This window comes from Limulus polyphemus, unplaced genomic scaffold, assembly GCF_000517525.1.
Source record: "Limulus polyphemus unplaced genomic scaffold, Limulus_polyphemus-2.1.2 Scaffold5096, whole genome shotgun sequence".
NCBI lineage: Eukaryota > Metazoa > Arthropoda > Merostomata > Xiphosura > Limulidae > Limulus > Limulus polyphemus.
Genome location: NW_013670706.1, coordinates 49,129 through 68,591, shown reverse-complemented (window position 1 = coordinate 68,591; position 19,463 = coordinate 49,129). Strand labels below are relative to the sequence as shown.

At 33.1% G+C, this 19,463-nt stretch overlaps 1 protein-coding gene across 1 annotated transcript in view; it reads right to left on the bottom strand.

Moving 5' to 3' along the window:
- Positions 1–6,070: 6,070 nt before the first annotated feature.
- The window catches only part of LOC106472117, a 41,255-nt gene continuing 27,862 nt past the window's right edge, over positions 6,071–19,463 (bottom strand). The window contains exons 5-6 of the mRNA XM_022400722.1: positions 15,871–16,021; positions 6,071–14,939 (exon numbers count right to left, since the gene is read on the bottom strand). Coding sequence (XP_022256430.1) covers positions 14,769–14,939; positions 15,871–16,021 — 322 coding nt within the window. The 3' untranslated portion in view covers positions 6,071–14,768. The remainder of the gene's footprint in view (positions 14,940–15,870; positions 16,022–19,463) is intronic.

Below are 19,463 nucleotides of genomic sequence, written 5' to 3'. Positions count from 1 at the left end.
TTGAGATCCCAATCTGGCAGATGGACCAGATGAAAGGAATGAAAAAGGAGGGAAACAATTGGGCAATAGAAGGTTTTTTGGAAGTGGGAGAGTGGAAGATGTTCGACAGGGCAGCCCTACAAAGAGCAATAGTTGAAACAGACAAACAATGATCAAACAACCAGATGAAGAACTGGGACAGGTGAGGAACAGGACAGGATGGTTGAAAGTCATGGCAAATAGACCAAAGTCAGAAGCAAGACCAATGACTCTGATACATCGACAAGAAGGAAGGGCAAATGGTACAGGCAAGAAAATATGTCCCTGAGCTGAGGCATGGGACTGGACAAAAGTCACACAGAAAGATGGAGTATGGTGACTTTGAGATGAAAACATCAGACTGTGGCTGTCAGAGGAGTGATCAGGACAGAGAAAAGGGCATGGTCTGCTGCTCCAGTAAGGACCAAAGCAGAGGGAACCACGTATGAGCCAGTAATACAGGCAACCAGCAGAACACAACAAGGAGTGGTTTGGATAAAGGAAAAGACCCAGAAAAGAAGTCTGATCAGAGGGTAGGCATATAGGTGAAGACCCCTCCAACCTTGACTGAAAACATCTACTCTCAGAGCTGGAGGTAAGGAACTGGAGACCAAAAAATAAATAAGTTTGGCATTCCAGTGAGTGGCAAACACACACACACACACACACACACATATATATATATATATGGTGTTCCCTGTTGAGAACACACCCACAGAAATTTCTGAGTATGAAGAGACCAATCTGTGGAGAACCTGGATGGGATGGGATAAGAGATCAGCCATATGATTCCTAACTCTGAGAACATGACCTGCCAGGACCTTGATGTCGTGGTCACTGCCCTAGTACAGGAAATCCAGAGTCTGAAAAGACAAAGATCTGGACTTGGTTACTCCTTGCTTGGTGAAAAAGCTGACAACAGTAGAATTGTCAGAATGAACCATAACCATCCTCTTCTGAAAGAATGGGAGGAAATGATACAGAGCCAGATGAACTGCCAAAGGTTCCAGGATGCAGATATGGAGAGTAGCTTCCTTGACTGACCATCGACTCAAAATCAACTCTCTGGGGAATGAAGGACACCCCCCCAACTCATCAAAGGAACATCTGTGAACAGATGAGACACGGGACAAGGTGGAGGAATGGGAACCCCCACAGTGGTCAAGTCCCTGTCAAACCACCAAGCAAGGTTGGCCTGGACACCAAGGGAAGGGAAATGGGATGGTCCAAGGGTCATGGGGGAAGTTCCACTGGTTGAGGAACATTCCAAGGAAGCTCACATCTTCTAAAGAGATAGAATCTCACGTGCAGAGAGAGAAGGAAAAGGTAGGGCTATCATGACTGCCTGCTCCATATCCTGGAGCCAAAGTGGAGAAGGCTGGGCTTGACAGATATGGGAAGTGAAGAGAACCACAAAATGAATAAGATACTGCAAGGAGGTAGTAAAGCAATTCTCCAACTTGATGAGAAACCCCACTGAGCAGCTTCTCAAAGAAGAAAGTGGATGTGAGTGACTGACTGGGCATGGGAAGAGGTGAGCAGAAGCCAGTCGTCCATGAAATGGTGAGTTCAAACACCCAGAGAGAGAAGATGACATGCAAAAGAGTGCAAAAGACAGAACCCTCATAGACAAACCAAAGAAAAATGATGTAACACTGGGAAAAAAATACACACCAAAGAAACTGAGAGTATAAACAACCCATAATATTGAATATACAAGTCCACTCAAAGAATCTATAAGACAAAAGACACGAAAATAAAACCTACCCTGAAGAACATGAGAATAAAAAGGCACCCAGTTTGACTCAAAATCAATTCCCAATTAGACGTGACTAGTAGTAAAGAAAATATAACTTACAAATTAAATAACATTAACAGTGAAAAGAAATAAAAATTTAAACAAACTTCAGATGCAAGTTTAAAGTAAAGTAATCTAGATGGTAAAAAAGGAAAAAAACCTGACTTACCCAACAATGAGCAGAGAAGACATGAATGATCTAAATTATCAAGTGCTGAAAATAGATCCATCCACGCTGAAAAACTTACCACAGATCTCCTTAAAAAAGAACAATGCTTAACCCAGCAGATTATGAGGAGGCATGGTATCAAGTGGAAAGTGCCATAGAAATAAACTTTCCACACAGTAGGTCTACCCCTCTGCACAAAAATCGCAAGTTGGAAGGAAAAAATAGCCAGCTGGATGTAAGACATGAACTCCCTGCAAACTAAAGCCTGTGATTCCCCAGCAGACATCGTAGATCCTGAGAACTGGGGACCAGTATAAAAACCATTGTCTACTTATGGTGGGAATTTTATCATCCGCCATATTAACTCTCGAATTCATATGAACAAAGTAGAATTTGAAAAACAGAGGCATTTCATAAACAAATGAGTAGAACTAATGGAAATCAAACACAAGAAGTTGAAACTGATATAAATTTACGATCAAGCACAATCAAAAGTTTGTAGTTATATGGAGAATGAGGTAAAACACAAGTCTATACACTTGAATGGCAATCGAGAAAGTGAGAATTGTGCTGCAATGGTAGAGTATAGATGGCACATTATGATTGGTGGATGGTAGTCACATGATCAGCACACATTCCTGCAATGCCACAAAAATGAAAATCTTTCATTAAAACAAGAGAAAATAAGTTAAAAATTATAATCAATAACTATACAAATTTGAAGCACAGCATTCCATATGTAAGGTTTTCAAAATTTTTTACTCTAAGTTTTGTCTTGTTTTTCATTTAACATTAAAAGTTAATTCAAATTTGAAATCATTCTTTAAAAATGTATATTATATATATATATATGTATATAGCTGGATAACTATGGAACCTTGAAGTTGTGCTATACATCAATATTCAATTATTCATTTAATTCAGCAATATAAATGGAAAGAACCACAAACAGGAAAAAATAATTTTACAAATGAACATAAAGTGAGTTATTTAAAATACAAGTATTAATTTGTTATACCTCCTCTCATCCAAAGCTATCTCGATCTTGATTTGCCCTCTAAGCATTGCTAAAAGTTTCAACAGTACACCAGTTTATTATACCCAAAAACTGAAAAGGTGAAGTACAGATGTTGAAAGAGGTTCTTGCAAGGCTTAAATAAAACAATAATACAGCATGTAGCCCAAAACATTGTCCCAGTACAGAGAAAATTTGCAGAAGATACCCATAAAAATTTCAACTGACAAGTTCTAAAACACTGCCAAAATCCAGCTTGAAAAATAAGCTATATATGAAATATATTTTAGGAAACGGGTGGGCCTCAGAAAGATCCCTAGAGGGCCACAATAAAATATATTTGGTGAAGTCAACATAGGGACTTGTAGCATAACTAAATAATGGCTATAGTATCTCCAGCCTTGTATGCTTACGTTGTTTAATATTCCCATTTGTACATTTATGAAATTTCCAATTTTTTTATTTATCTTATGTCTCAAACCCTAAGCTTGTTTGTTTACTTTTTTTTTGCAACTGTATTTTCACTTTAAGTTATCTGTATTTTTTTACAATCCGTATACCCCTTTTTATTTCAACAATTTTTAGTAATCTTGTTTCTTTTATTTTTTATGTACATCATGGACATAAATGTGTATAATAGTAATACTGTCCTATTTGAAACAGTTCAGTTTAATGAAATTCGTAGTTGGTGTATGATACTCTGTTGGCAAACAATGACAACCTTTGGATTGGCTTCATGCAGATTGGATTGCTCCTGATATCATTGCCACAATGTTATCTTTGCACTATGGTGCATGGTGATCAACATACCACATGTTATGTATATGTTTGTAAAATATATATATATAGCTAGTATATTTATATCATCTAGCTATATTTGGAGTCTGTAAACACTGGATTGGAAGGATTAATGAATTTATACTGGAATGGTGCATGACTGGATTTTGTAATCACACAAGTTTTATTCATACATGCAATGCATATTGGTTAATATTTATCTCTCTCCCTTTCTCTGTATATATACATATATATGTAGACTTTACAGTATTTTTTAAGTTGTAAAGCCATAGATATAGATAGCCATATGTATTTTTCAAGTTGTATAGATGCATGCACATATATTCATATGATGCAAAAATAAGAAAATATGTCATATATATACACAAATAGACATTTCTAATATTTCTTATAGTTATATTTCCCCTTTCTTCTTCCTTCTCTCCACTGACCATAGTAAGGCCAGTCGCTTTTGGTGCAGCTCACCAGATTTCCTCTTAGAATGACATTCTGCACACTCTACAAGGTCAAAAACATGTTAATTAACAATTATGACTTGATTACATTAATATACCTCCCCCCTCTATTTCTGATGGAGTTTGGATCATGACATTCCTACGACCCTCTTCCACTGTGATGACCCTAATCTCTGGTGGACCATCACTGCTGCATATTTTATCTGAAACAAAATATTTTTTACATAAAATATATAGCTACAAAATTTCTCCTTCACTTTCACCTATAATCACCATCTTCCACTTGCACAATTTTGCCACTCCTGATAATTAATCCATATGCAGTATCTATAAAATTCTAATCAGGCAGTGTGGGCTATAATTCAACACTTAGGATCTGCAATCACTATGATTGCCAATCCAATGCTCAAAACTGAGCTTGATGCTATCTTTTAAACTACAACTTAAAGATATCTGTTGTGGGAGACTAGCTGATACGGTTCCTGATGTCTTACTGTAGCTATTGGCTATTTGACTGCATTAGTTTGACATTTAAGCTGCAGCTGCATATTGTTATGGAGATTTGTTTCAGAATACAATGAGCATTTATAGTTTCTGTGTAACTAAATTCTCAATATATAGTATAGCAATGGGTATATATATATGCTTAGACTAAGACACAACCCACACTATGTGCTTATAAAATTTTACCAATAGAAAAGCAGCCTTTTCAACTAAAACATATGTGTCTAAAACATTGCTTTAAATAAACCTTCGTGTCTTTTAAAGTAATTATTCTATGAATGTGTGTAATTAAATTTAATATTATGTGTTTTTTTGTATTTTTTACTCCTTCACTTCATACATAATATGTGGAGATTGGCTCCTTAAAGACAACTATTGTATAATGTACAAAGCATTGAGTATCTGCATGTTAGTCATCTAATATTCATCTATTATTGGCTGGTAATTCCTGTTTCAACCTGTACTAAAACTTCTTAAAGGAACACCAGAAAACTAACTTCAAGGGGTAATGATAACATCATTTACACTAAAATTATGATTTTTTAGCATATGAAAAATATAGTAATAACTTAAAAAGTACTCAATGTAATGCATAATGATCCATTTAGTAATACTGCCTAGGTTTTGATTGTAATACTAGTGGTTGTATTTACTGTATGCTGTAGAATAATAATAATAAAAAGAAGAACAAATGGCCAATATCTATTATGAACCAATACTGTGATTCATGATAATAAGAAAATAAAGATAAGCAGTTGCTGGCTTAAATGCATATTTATGTTTATTTTACAATTTCCTTATGTTGTATAATGATGTGCATGTTGGTGGATATTTAATTTGTATTTTACCAAACTGATAACAAGAGACAATCAAAATTTGACAGTTTAAAATGTGATCCAATATACATTTTTTCAGATACAGTGACAATTTATGGCACAGTGAGCACTTCATAACAGAAAAATATAACTTTCGTAGGCTCAAATGGTATCTAATATTTTGATCATGTGGTATTGATGTCTTACAATTTCAAAATACTTGCAAAGAAAGTGGATAGATATGCTGTACTAGTTTAAAAAATTTAACATAAAAAGCTTTGATTTTCAAATATTTTGTACCTTTTACTATTTCACAGATGCCAGTATCTAATAACTACTAGTATATATATATATATATATCTTTGTTTTAGTAAGAGTTTGTACATGTGTGGGTTAGAATGTTTTAGTTTGTAATCAGCTTGTGTTAAATGACAAGTCTCATACCTAAATTGTTTCAATGTTTGTAAAAAAAATAGTTAAAAACATAGAAACATCAAGTCTTGTTTTATGTTGGGTTTATTTCTGAATTTGAACATACAGTACACCTCACATTATAATAAGCATGCTTGTTATGACTAGGTGTGTTATTTCTTTTCATTTTTAAACATCACCTTAACCTAGGCCTACATCATTAAAGTACAAATAGCTTAGATTATCAGCACTTCCTATAGTATATGTTAGACTCAGTCATTCTCGGGCCTGTGAAGTTATCACAGAAATGTCAGTCAATTCTGAATTTTGTTTTTGTTTCATTTCATGCAAAGACTAAGGGCCATCTATGATAGCTGTCCCTAATTTAGAAGTGACAGGACTAGAAGTAAGACTGTTAGTCAACATCACCCACCCCCAACTCTTGGAGCTACTTTTTACCAACAGATAATGGGATTAACTTTCATATTATCAAGCCCCTATAGCTGAAAGAGTGTGCATGTTCAGTAACAGGTTTCGATCCTGTAATCCACAGATTGCAAGTTGAATGACCTAATTACCAGACCACTGGCTCTGGAACCCAAGGTTATTTAAACAACTTGAAAATGTATGAGTATGAAGTGAACTATTTTTGTTCACAGCTGCAAACCCATCTAACAATTCACAAAAGCCTTCTGTATAAAATTTACATTATTTATAAATGCTACTTACAGACTGAACTGAATAAGATCAACTAAAATGAACTTGTCACGTGTAAATATCAACTTATCTTTAAACTTGTGAATTCAATTTTTTGGAATAAATGCCACTTAGTGAATAATTTAAATTATTACTGTTTGTTATTTCATTTAAAATTTTTATTATTGCATTTAACTGCCTTTAACTTTTAATAAAATAAATTTGGATTATAATTTTGATGTTTCAAAATACCTTTCAAGTAAACTTTATTTAATTTAAAGATGTAATAGGAAGTTTTTTCACTTGAAAATCAAATCAATATTAATTAGTGTCAAAAATGTGAATCTTTTAACGGGCACAGCACAGAGCTGTGTGAAGTGTTTTACTATACACAGTTATGAAAATATCTTTTATAATAGTGATAAACCCTTCTTTAAATTCTCACAGCTACATGAAAGTTAACATTTTCCTTGCCTGAAAATGTATTTCAGATAGATACTCACCACTCTTCACAACAAAGAGGTATTATCTTGTATGCACTTTCATGTAAATTCCTGTGCATGCCATAAACCTTGAACAAAACTCCCACCCCTACACATATCAAATGTATTGCACAACCCCATGATGTAATCATCATTATACAATAGTCCTCTATTAACAGAATGGAGGATGGAAAAAACAACAGAGAAGGTGTCTAAATGGATAATGATAAGAAGACCAAAAAGATGAGACAGAAGATTGTGGCAAGCATATGGAACAACCACCATCATGAGGATTTGAAGAAAAACTCTTACTCTGGAGATCAAATGCTGGAAATGGATCATGTATCCAGAACAGTACTACTGAACAGTGACAGTGGTACAAAAGTGTATTTGTAAGATGGATTGACATTGAGTGCAACAAAATATTATGTGTCACCTTTGGTGTGTCCACTATGGATATGGAACTCCATACATGTAAGTGGAAGACACCCACATGCAGACTGGTGAGATGTGATGGGTTACAAACAAAAGCAAGTCTGTCAGAAGAGGGACATCTAGGGTCACGTGGGATCAAGTGAGCCATTACAATGGCAAGAGGGGAAGGGAAAGACTACAATAGATCACTGTATATACCCACACTGACAGGCCAAAAGCACTGAAGGGGACACTATGGGCACTATCAAGAAGAGCAATGGACTCAAGAAAAAAAAAAGATGGCCCAAAAGATAAGTCCTCTATGCAGAAAATGGAGACATGAGAGTTTACAGATCCATAGCTATAAGTCACAAGTTTGTAAAGAAGTATGCTGAGCCTGCCATGCATACAAAGTGAGAAATGAATGAGATACAGGTTAAGGATTGAGACTGAATTAAATAACCAAACCAGCCACCTCAAAGGAGACAATTTCCAATAGAGAAGGAAGGTCACAACAGATAAAGCAACATTGGAAGGGGCAAGTAGAAGCCAAACATCCATAGAGCAGTAGTATAAATAGGCCTCAAGTTTCTAACTGCTGAGCAAAAACCCACAGGACCCAAAGAAAAATGATGTGGCCAAAGCCAACTCAAAGGAAATGGCTGAGAACTGAATATTCAACTATGGTGGATGAAACAAAAGAAGCAAAAGGCAGACAGATAAATTGGGATATAGAGAAAAAGTCTGAGACCTTGAATCAAGTCATCCACCACTGGGGAGAGTGCCTAATTCAGAGCGAATAAACGATCCATGAGAAGACCAAAGCTGGGTCAAGTGGGACAGACTGATGACTGGCCACCACTACCCACCATCACAGGAACAACAAAAAAACAGGAGTAAAACCCCTTGCACATCCTATCACATAATAATCTCTCACATGACACAAAAAAAATATCATGCAACCTTTTTATTTACCTACAAAATCATACACATTTTCATATAACACTACATACAACTTTCTTCAGTTATAAATAAGTTTTCTTATATACTGCAAGTAAATTAGAGAGTTTGATTCCGTCATGTGAACATATTCAACATAAACCACCCACAAGTTCAGTACTCGGATGCCCCTAGCTATATGGCACATACGATATGTTATTACAAATTATACAGTTTTACAGTAACAATTAACTGACGTACTTTTACATTACACAAAGACATCATAGTTTGTTTCACCGTGCACATAAATGGAAAGTGATAAGAAATTATCTAATGGGTGTAGATATGTCAAACCCCCAGCTCTCCCAAAAATAAGATAGTAGTTCAACTAGGCTCGACACAATGAGTGGAAAAGGAGTTATCCCATGCCAACCAAACATCATAGGCTGGTGCAATACATGTTAACACGTGTAGGGGTGGGATATTTTTGCAAGACTTATGACATGTGCAAGAATTTAAATGGCAGTGCACACAAGGTAATAGCTCTTTGTTCACAGTGTAGAAAAACAAGAAAAAAACACAGAAACCCCTGAAGAACTCTGAATGTTGTAGAAAAGGAAGACTACAAGCATACAAAGTGATAGAGCAGAACTTCCAAAAGACCAGAGCCAAGAGGTGACACTAGAAAAAATCACCACAAGACCCACAATGGTTAGCCCTCAAAGAAGGGTGGATCTTGGATGATAACAAGGAACAGGAAGAAGGGCAACCCCAGAAGGCCATATATGATGAGAAATCTGGTAGGGCATCCTGGTTCCAAAGGCAATAAACCAAAGTGAGAAGAGCAGAGATGAGGAGCTGAATCAACTAAAGATGCCAAAGTAGAAGAAATGTGGAATACTGCACATGGATGATGTGTCACCCTTCTACTAGTAAAGAACTATAGTCTAATGAGGATAGTATCATAGGCTAGTGCAATACATTTAACACATATAGGGGTGGAGGTTTATTTCCAGACTTGTGGCATGTGTAAGAATTTGCATGGCAGTAATATCTCTTTGTTCAGAGAGAGGTGAATAACACCTTTGAAAGCTATTCACAGAATAAACACAATATTTTCCTTGTGCTATTTAAAACCAGAATCTATTTGGTATATAGACTTGTATCCAGAAATCCATTTAAACACACAGTATCCTTTATAATATGTGTCAAGCATGGTCTACTGGTTATTATGCCAAACTGTGAATCCAGGGATCTGTAGTTTGTGTCCCATTGTCTCAAATTCATGCTACGAAGTTTGGTGATGGTTAGACCCTATTATTCAAAAGAAATAGCCCAAGACTTGGTGGTAGGTGTCACTGACAAACTGCCCTCCCTCTAGACTATTGAATCCAGGACAACTAGACACCAGACAATTAGACACCTAAAAAAATGATGAAGTAGGACATTTAGACACCACTTGTTTAATATAAAATAAAACAATAATTACAATACTTTTCCCCATTATATCACCTGTATATATCTAGGTTTATTATATTATTAGTTTAATTTACTCCATTATATGATCTGGATGGTAAACAGACAACTATATAAATATTAGGTGTATAATTACCAGAAAGACCTTGGGGTACCGTGTAGCTTGCTCAAATTTCCAAAACAAACAAACTCTTATAATATCTGATATCTAATTCAGTCATGCATCTTAATGAGTTTGATTTTTTTAAAAATTCCATCTTGCACAATTCTATACAGACATAACATACAACTACCCAACATTATGCTTTGAATATTCTGAATGTTACAAAATCTTAAAACTTTTATAATTAAAACACAGATGTAAACATGACATATTTGTTATTAATGGGCCACACATCTAGAGATAACAGTCAAGTTAGTGTTGCAGTAACTTCTACATAAATAAAAACTGCTTGTTTGCAAACAATTTTTTTCACTTTATGTCAAAAAGAGTATTCATTTTAGGTTGGTTCATCATGTACATGTAATGGTAAAGATGAAGTGAAAAAGTAACAAAATTAGAATAATTAAAACTAAAGGAATCATCAAATGTATGACACTTCAGTCTTTCATGCACCAAACAAAGTAGACAATTTGGCAATATGCTGATAAACTAGCTTTTGAAAACTTTTAAAATACCCAATAATGATATGTCTTAGTTTTCAGATTTAAAAGGAAATAAATTATTTCAAAATGAAAGTACTTCAACCTATTAAATGGCACCCACAACACCAAAGTAAGAGTATTTCATCTGAACATGTGAATGAACCAAAGATCTTGGTATGAAAACACTGATATTAAAAAATAAACATTACTTTATCTGAACATTGGGATACAAACCTAACAGAGGCTAAGAAACATTTTATTTTAAAAGTAACCATAATGTTAAATCAATAAAATGAATTAAGTACGTGTATGTTTACTCAAAAAACACAATATCCCAAACATACTGACACAATTCCTAGGAATCTGAACCTTTGCATTTGAAACTACAAAGAGTGATGCTTCTTCCATTTAACTTACAAGTAAACATTATTGATTCATTAAAGTAAAACATTTACTGTATAATCTCAAAAAAAAGTACTTAAGACAGTTTCTCATAAGAATGTTTATGTAGGACCATCTCAAAGAAAAGTTCAAACAAAACACCTAAAAAAGGAAATATAAGACAGTTCAATTTAATGAATTCAATCAATGCTACTTAATTACCAATAAGAAATAAAATAATTCCCCCTTTATAAAAGCTTAACATGATTATTTCACAACTCCGTAAAACTTAAAATTATGTCCCTATTGCCTCTTTAAAGTCATTTCCTAGCAGAGCCAGCCTTAAGCACAAACAACTGCATTGGAGTATGGGATTGTTAAAGGTCTTACACTGGTAAGTTACAAATAATATTTAAAATGTATCCATTAATATATCTCTTGCAAAAGTGTAGCAAAATATGTTATGTTTAATTCTTTAAAACAGCATGTACTCACTTTTAAAATTGCTTTTGGGGCCTTACACTTGTGAAGCCAAGTCCTACACTGTACATCATACCACACACATATGTACAGCAGACTTGTAAAGAGTAGTTTTAAAAGGTTAATATGAAAAACATTACTAATGAAATGTAAAGCATAACAATAAAAAAAAGTTCTTGAACAATAAAGCAATTCAATGAGAAAAAATGAACAAACTCTTGTATTCAACTTCTCCTCCCTCACATAACTTTTGTTTTTTGTTGAGTCATGAACAAGATTCAGTAAAGTGCCTTCCAGTAAAAATGTTTCAACACAGGAGATAGAAAGTCCTATACATGTAAATTCACTTTCTAATATGCATTATAGCCTTAACTGATATTTTCTATTTCATCAAAATATTGTACAGTACCATAAGCATTAATATAGTATAGACTAGTCTACTTTCAGAACCTAAACAAATGAAGAAATATCACCATAGCAACTGATATTACTTAAATTACAACTTGTACACTTCTCAGTGTTATCGGGATTACATAAAGAAAAACTTGTTTTAAGCAAATGAAGAAGAAAACTGATGATAATGACACAGAGGTATAAGTTATAATAAAGTATGTTTACACTATTAACTTGTAACATTTGCACCTTTTTAAAGTACAGTTTACAAAATGTTATATAACAAGGATATAATCAGTCACGTCAAAGTATTTTATAGATAAAGTCTAATCTTGAAAAATCTACTGTTTTAATTAACTTTTGAATTACATGCAGATAAGAGATGCTAAAATCATCTTAACATGATATGATGCATGATGAGTTTCAATTTTCTTTTGTTTTATGAAAATATTGTACAAAAGACTATATGAATTCTAGTACGTGTTGCCCATCAACAGATGTACCTCATATGAGTGCTAACCATCAATTTCACACAGTGTAGTTCATACATTAAATCAACTACATAATCCTCGGGGCTTACTTTAAACTAAAAATGGCATTTATGGTGTTGTTATTGTTGTTACTTCAATGGCCAATAAGTCCAAAGTCTGTCAAATTATCCAGTTACACTATCAACATTACAGTCAACCAGAAAAAAAACCTGATAACCTGAAAAGATTTTTCTGTGTTTTTAAACAACATAACATGAGAAAATGAATATCACATTACGTATTTACACGTATTAACAAACAAGTACTGGCTCCAAGCCTAAATACTTTGAACAATTACTGATCAAACAATCTTAAGAATCCACATTTGAAAAATACAAATATTTTAAAAATGTATTCTTTGGTGCTTATAAAGGAGATATGCTTTATATGAAATTTTAATTTCTAACATAAGTAATGCATTAATGCTCATTGAAGCAACAGCTGTTCAGAAAACATTTGTCCTATAGCTTTAGTACAACCTTTAATAAAATCAATACTCACTAAAAAAATATTTCTCCAAGTATCAGAAGAGAAAATATCTAATCTCTTACAACAGCTGACTACTATACCAACATACAAAATAAGTTCTTATAAGTTGTTTCATTGTTGTAATTTTAGATATAGGTTTAAATATCAAATGTCAGCTTTAAATCTAATACACTTTGTACACTTTAGTACAAAAATAATAAAGTGAATCAGATGTGTTAAAAACAGTGATATAATTCTAACCTATTTTTCATCTAATGCTACAAAGATAATATTTCAAAAAACTAAGTTCAGATATTATACTGGAAAAATGAGCAAAAAATCAAGATTACCTTTCATGTACCAGGTGACATTAAAGTATAGTTATCAGCAATTCAACAAAAATGCATAAAACGGATCTTTAAATAATTTCAAATTACATAACACTTAGCTAGAAAAAACCTAAAACTGAACAAAAAATATACAGAACCCATAACTTCAACATTGTTGTATACTCAGTTTAATCATGTTTCTAAACAAATCAGAATTCCAGCTGCATTCTGTCATCTACTATATGTTGCATGCTCGAGTTAGCTAATATGCTGTATATATATATAGGCCTACACATGTAATTAAAAAAAGAAAGTTATAAAACCTCTTATTGTTTGCCATTTGATACTCATATCATTCAATTAAAAATGGCTGGAGAAAAGCCTTAAGGAAACTTTATATTTACCACTAGCCTATGTAATTTATCCCAAAAGTTAACTTTAGTACCTCCAGATTTGTTATGCATTAAAACATAAAAGAAGAATGAGAAGTAATTTGGGGAGATTTTGCTGCATAAAATTCTCTACTGAGAGGTTAAAAAATGGTTAATATGTCCTGCTGGTGTTACATTTGTGTATTCTCTAGTTATATCTGAAAATTTCTAATTTTTATGGTGTTGTTGTTTTTGTAGGTAACTTATTTTGGCTAATATTTCCTTAACTGTGGAACTTTTGTGTGTATATATATATATATATAATGAGATAATATTCCACAATTAAATATTTCCCTGGTAAGACTATATAATTCTTACTTACTCAGCATCTCAACTAGAAATATTCCTTTATATCTTCTTGTTGATATTAAGAAAATTTTTTACAAAAATCTAATATTAGCAATATTTGACTTGAAGATTTACATACTAAATAGTGTTTGGTTAATAAAAACATTGAATTATTTTTAAATATCATTTGGAAACTAACAACAGAAATTGTTTTAAAATACTTTAAATATGTATCAAAAGTTCATTTTTTTTTCCGTTCTAGATTTACAGAAGTGTGGTCTAATGAGAATGCACTGTGATGTCAAAATTACAATCAGAATGAACAGCTGTTAACTGAATGAGAAATTATGTTTAATGAACACGTATTCACAAAAGTTGTATTTGACAGATGTTCAAATTGCTCCTCCCTCATACAAGATATTGGTAATCATTACTAAATAGTAACACATCTTTCTACAATGGCCAAGAAACAGTTTATCACACGTTATTGTTAATTCTTTTAAACTTGAAACGCAAGAATCATCATTACTGTTACTATGTGCACAAGTTGTGATAATGACTGTATGTTGACAAACACAAGCTTCTTCTAAAGAGAGTGAATTCAAAATAACTGGTTGCATGCATACTAGAAGAATTTTATACAGGTAAGTCACGTGTCTTAAAAATGTTGCTGCAGCACACAAATAGTGAAATAGACACAGCTGGCAGTGCATTTCAAAATGTAAAAAAAAAGGTCTTATAAGTTAAAACAGGCTTAGTGAATTAATCGAGATACGTCCAATCAATGTGGCTCACCCATATTAAACTCTTCCATTCCATATTCTTTCATGCTGCTAAACCTCAAAGTTATATTTTCTGTACAAGTCAACTATAATGTCTAAATTTGCAGTCATTCCTACTAGAAAATTTTTTAAATCCAGAAAAACTTCTTTTTCTTTATCTTCTTTCCCATTAGACAACAACGAAATTAACTGTTTTCTTCCAGGAGCTGCTCGAAGACAAAGCTTGAATATAAAAAAGCAGTTTAGTTTAACAAATTTATTCTACAGATTAAACATAATTATTTCTTTACAGTCGACAATATTTTTTTAATTAGGTTGCAATAATAACAAAAAGTATTTTTGCTACAATTTACCAACTAACCTAATTAAGTGTTACAAAGTGATTAAATAATTAAACCTTTACAAGTATCCACCATTCAACATGTGTAAAACCATCTCTAAGGCACAGAGCTCACCAATATTTTAGCAAAAACAAAAAGGAGGAAGAACATAACTATTAAAGTTTAAGACCAGAAATCAGATAGCACGGTCACAATGGAGAGAGCACAAATTAGATAGCACAGTCACAATAGATAGACCATAAATCGGATAGCACAGCCACAATGGATCAATCACAAATCAGATAGCATAATCACAACAGATAGACAACGAATCAGAAACAATAGTCACAATGGATAGACTACAACTTTCACACTGAGTAACAACTAGGATCCTTTTGATAACGAATTATATTTCTGAAATGCCCTTCAATCACCTGGCACATCATTAATTGGCTGTTGTGCTTCTGGAGTTCTAAATGAGATTTTGGTAGTGATTATGTTATAACTCAAACTGGCAAGACGAGTTTGTTGAACTGAAAATTTTCACGGCTGGCTTTGAAGAATTGACTAATAGGTTTTTTCTTTAAATTAAAGTTACTAGACAACAAGTTATACTGAACTAAAATGTAGACTGGTTGAAATTTAAATTAGTTTACAGAAAGAGTAAAATTATTTAAGTAGTCACGATTATGATAAGCTTTACTTCTACATGTACCTTGTTTTCTCCAAATGTAAATAACCTTTTTTCTTACAGCCATACATTTCTTACAGCTTTTACTTTAGTCAATAACATTCATATTTAATACAAAAAATAATAATTAGCAAATACTTACTCCAAAAAGATTTTGAATAATAAATCCATGATACTGTTTTAGTTTTTCCTCATATGCTTTTCTAAAAAATGGCACCAAGTCCTCTGTGTAATTTCCTTGGATGTAATCTTCAACAAAGCATGACAGAAAAACTTGAATATACTCCAGGGCCCTACATAAAAAAAATTGTGTGTGTGTGTCATAATAGCATAAATGTATTCAATTGTATAAAACTTTAAGATGTTCAATACACTTTCACACCTTGCACAGAGTAAGACAAAGTATACAAGACTTATATATATGTAAAAAAAAAATCAACGGAACATTATTTTTTTATTTTTCCACATTATTTGATTTATTCAATTAAAATTATTAATAAATATTTTCACTCCATACAATTCCAATGTTTAATATTGTAATTAATTTATATTCTAATGCATTACAGTAGAATGATATGCACACAACAATAAAGATGTATTTAGTTTAAAAAAACTACCATAAATCTCATTTTCATTAAAAAATAAACTTTTTAATCTTATTAACTGATTATGCAAATTTTACAAGTAAATACACAATTGTTTTTAACCCTCAATTTACTTGCTTGTTTATATACCCTTCACTAACAGCGGAGTCCACATATTAATCATATTAAACATGTCTTTGCCTATTGTAACTCCCAGTGTAAAGAACTGACTGAAAACACCTGAAGAACTCATTCATTTTCAGTTTAAAATACATAAAAAAAACCAACTAGTAAATGCAATATTTATCATCTATTCTCGTTTAAATGTTTTGTGACTCATTAAGGACCCTGTAACCTACATAAATAGTTTAGAAATATGCATTTAAAAAAAACCCAATGGTGTTCATACTGATCCCACCACTAACTTAATAAAGAATACCAGGTTGCTGGGCATATCTTTAATACTCTCAGTTTTTCTAACTTTTCTACATAAAGAACTAAAATCTATTAATTAAGCTTACATGCATATAGCTAGCTATACTTTCTTCTGTAATTAAATAATTATGTGAGGGTTTTAAAAATGCTTTCTTCGTGAATGTGACCAAAATTGACAATAATCAACTTTAAACAGCAGTATGTCCTTTCCTGAAAACAGCACTGTGTGCTTCAAATAGACTTAAAACCCTTATGTCATTATACAAAAATAATGTATCTTGAAAGCAGAACTTTTAACTGGTTCGATTTTTGATACCTCACTACTATAAAGGCTTGGTTTGGTCTGAACTTTCATTGGTGGTAGTGTCCAGAGTCACTGATGAGGAGTGGAATACTCCAAAACTAGTCTGGCTAACAGACACACACCCCAATGAAAGAATAGACCATTCCAAGCTTTTACTTGTTGTTAAAACAAATGTTTAAACAACTCTACTTATTTAATTTAGGAGGAATATTGTTTTGCTAATGTACTGGAAAGTTCTTGGGAGAGCAGCCCAATTAAGTTTTAAGAGTGGACATACTACAAGGGATGTAGCCTCTCTTCATCCATATCTAAATAGGTTAGTGAGTCACGAATCTGGCCAAATTAGTGGGCACTCAGATAGAAATTAATACAGACTCAAGGTGTCACAAGGATGGGGCTCAACTACTTGAGGATAGTGCAATGGGAATATTAAAAACAGTATAGAAAAATAATAGTCAAAAACACAGATGATCCCTCATCATGGTTGGAGCTGAGAAATCTATTGAGAATAAATAGGCATCCTCCTCAGATATCTTAAATGTCACATAAGAACATGGACAAAGAGTTGGGAAAGGAACATGCCAAAGCATCAACAGCCACCTGATGGTACCCTTTGTCCACTTCCAGAAGACAATACCCTCTCATGGAATCCCAGCACAGAGGGTGGCATTGTGTCAGAGGTTAATGAACATAAATCCAAAATATAGTCTTCTCAAAAATAAAAAGAAATGTGTGTTTGTTTCTCAAAATATTTTACAATCCCTCTTCAAATGGGTAACAGGGGGTGTTGGGAAGAATAAAAAATACTTGGGTCACTATATACAACATAAATATGATCCCAAGCATTAAATAGAAAATAACTCGCCTACTATAGATTCCGCCTGGCTTGGAGAATAACCATAGGAATAAATGGAGTCTCACACCTGAAGAGGCAGTAATTTAATAATTTTTTTGTTTGTTAGTTTTATTCTGACCAAACAAATCAGGAGAGTGAAAGAAGCTGATATCTAACAAATACTTTTTAGTTCTCAAAAATGAGATAAATCATAGCATAGAAAACTTACAATTGGTCAATCAGAAGATAAAAAAATAAAAAATGTGGCTCTAGAACTGGAGAAGTAAGAAGAGGTAAGATATTTACACTAAAAGGTGATGAACAATTAGCCGATTTCTAAAAACATCAGCAATGACCCAAAAATGAGAAAAAAAGAGTGGAAAATATAAAGATTGAAGAACTAAATCAACCAACATGACATTAGCATACTCAGGCATAACAGAAAATATTTAAAAAAGAGAACAATCCTGAAGCAAAAATAAATCGGACCAACAACAGCTTTTTTTATAATTACGACTAGCTGACAAATCCTGTTGTACAGACAATAAAGGTGAACAGGCCCAGGAAATGTTTTTTAATGCATTTAATTATTTATTTTTATTATAATAGAAAAGCAGATACTCCACCATAGAGTGACCACATGAACGTGATAACCTGCCAGGGATAGTAGCAGACAATAGGGAAGTACCGACCTGAATTCTTTCATCAGTAATAGCCAGAAATATAGCCACAGGATGTTCCTACATATCAATGGAAGACTATTTAAGTAAGGCCTCCAAAGAAGTTTTAAAATTTCCAGTATTGGTAGAAATATTTGTAGCACTAGTTAACATTAACTTGAGAATTCATAGTGAGCAAAGTTACCAGCACGTCTGTCAACAAGAAAAATATGAACTATGGAAGGAAAGCAGAGCTTATGTAAGATCTCCTGACACATGCACAATAAGTCGTGTGGAAAATTATAGGTAAGTGACATAAACTCTGTAATGCATAAAGGACATTCAGAATTTTGAGTTTCATGTTTGTTGACAGCATATCAGGAAACTCAACAATGTAAGACTACCTGATTTGAACTACTAATTTACTTTACTAAAGTATTAGGTTGTCAAGAAATTAATGTTGCTTTTTTTAAATGAAAAAACCCAAACAACTTATATATCAAAACAAAACATACATTAACTGAAATAGTCTCCATTCTTATTGATGATGCCTTTCCATCTTACAATCAGGTTGTTAATGCCCTTATTAAAGAAATCACTTGGCTTTGAAGCCAAAAACATGTCTACATCCTCTTTAACACCTTCCACATTTGCATACGTTTTCCTATTAAGATGGTGTTGCAGTGAACAAAAAATATGGAAATCTGATGGTGCCATATCTGGAGAATATGGTGGATGGGGGAGAACTTCCCAACCTAGCTCCATAATCTTGTGTTGCGTCAAACATGCCACATGTGGACGTGCATTGTCGTGGAGAAGAAAAACACCTTTCCGACTGACAAGTGAAGGGCATTTCTGATGAAGGGCTTGATTTAAATGTTCCAGTTCCTGACTATAGATCTCTGCATTGACAATTTG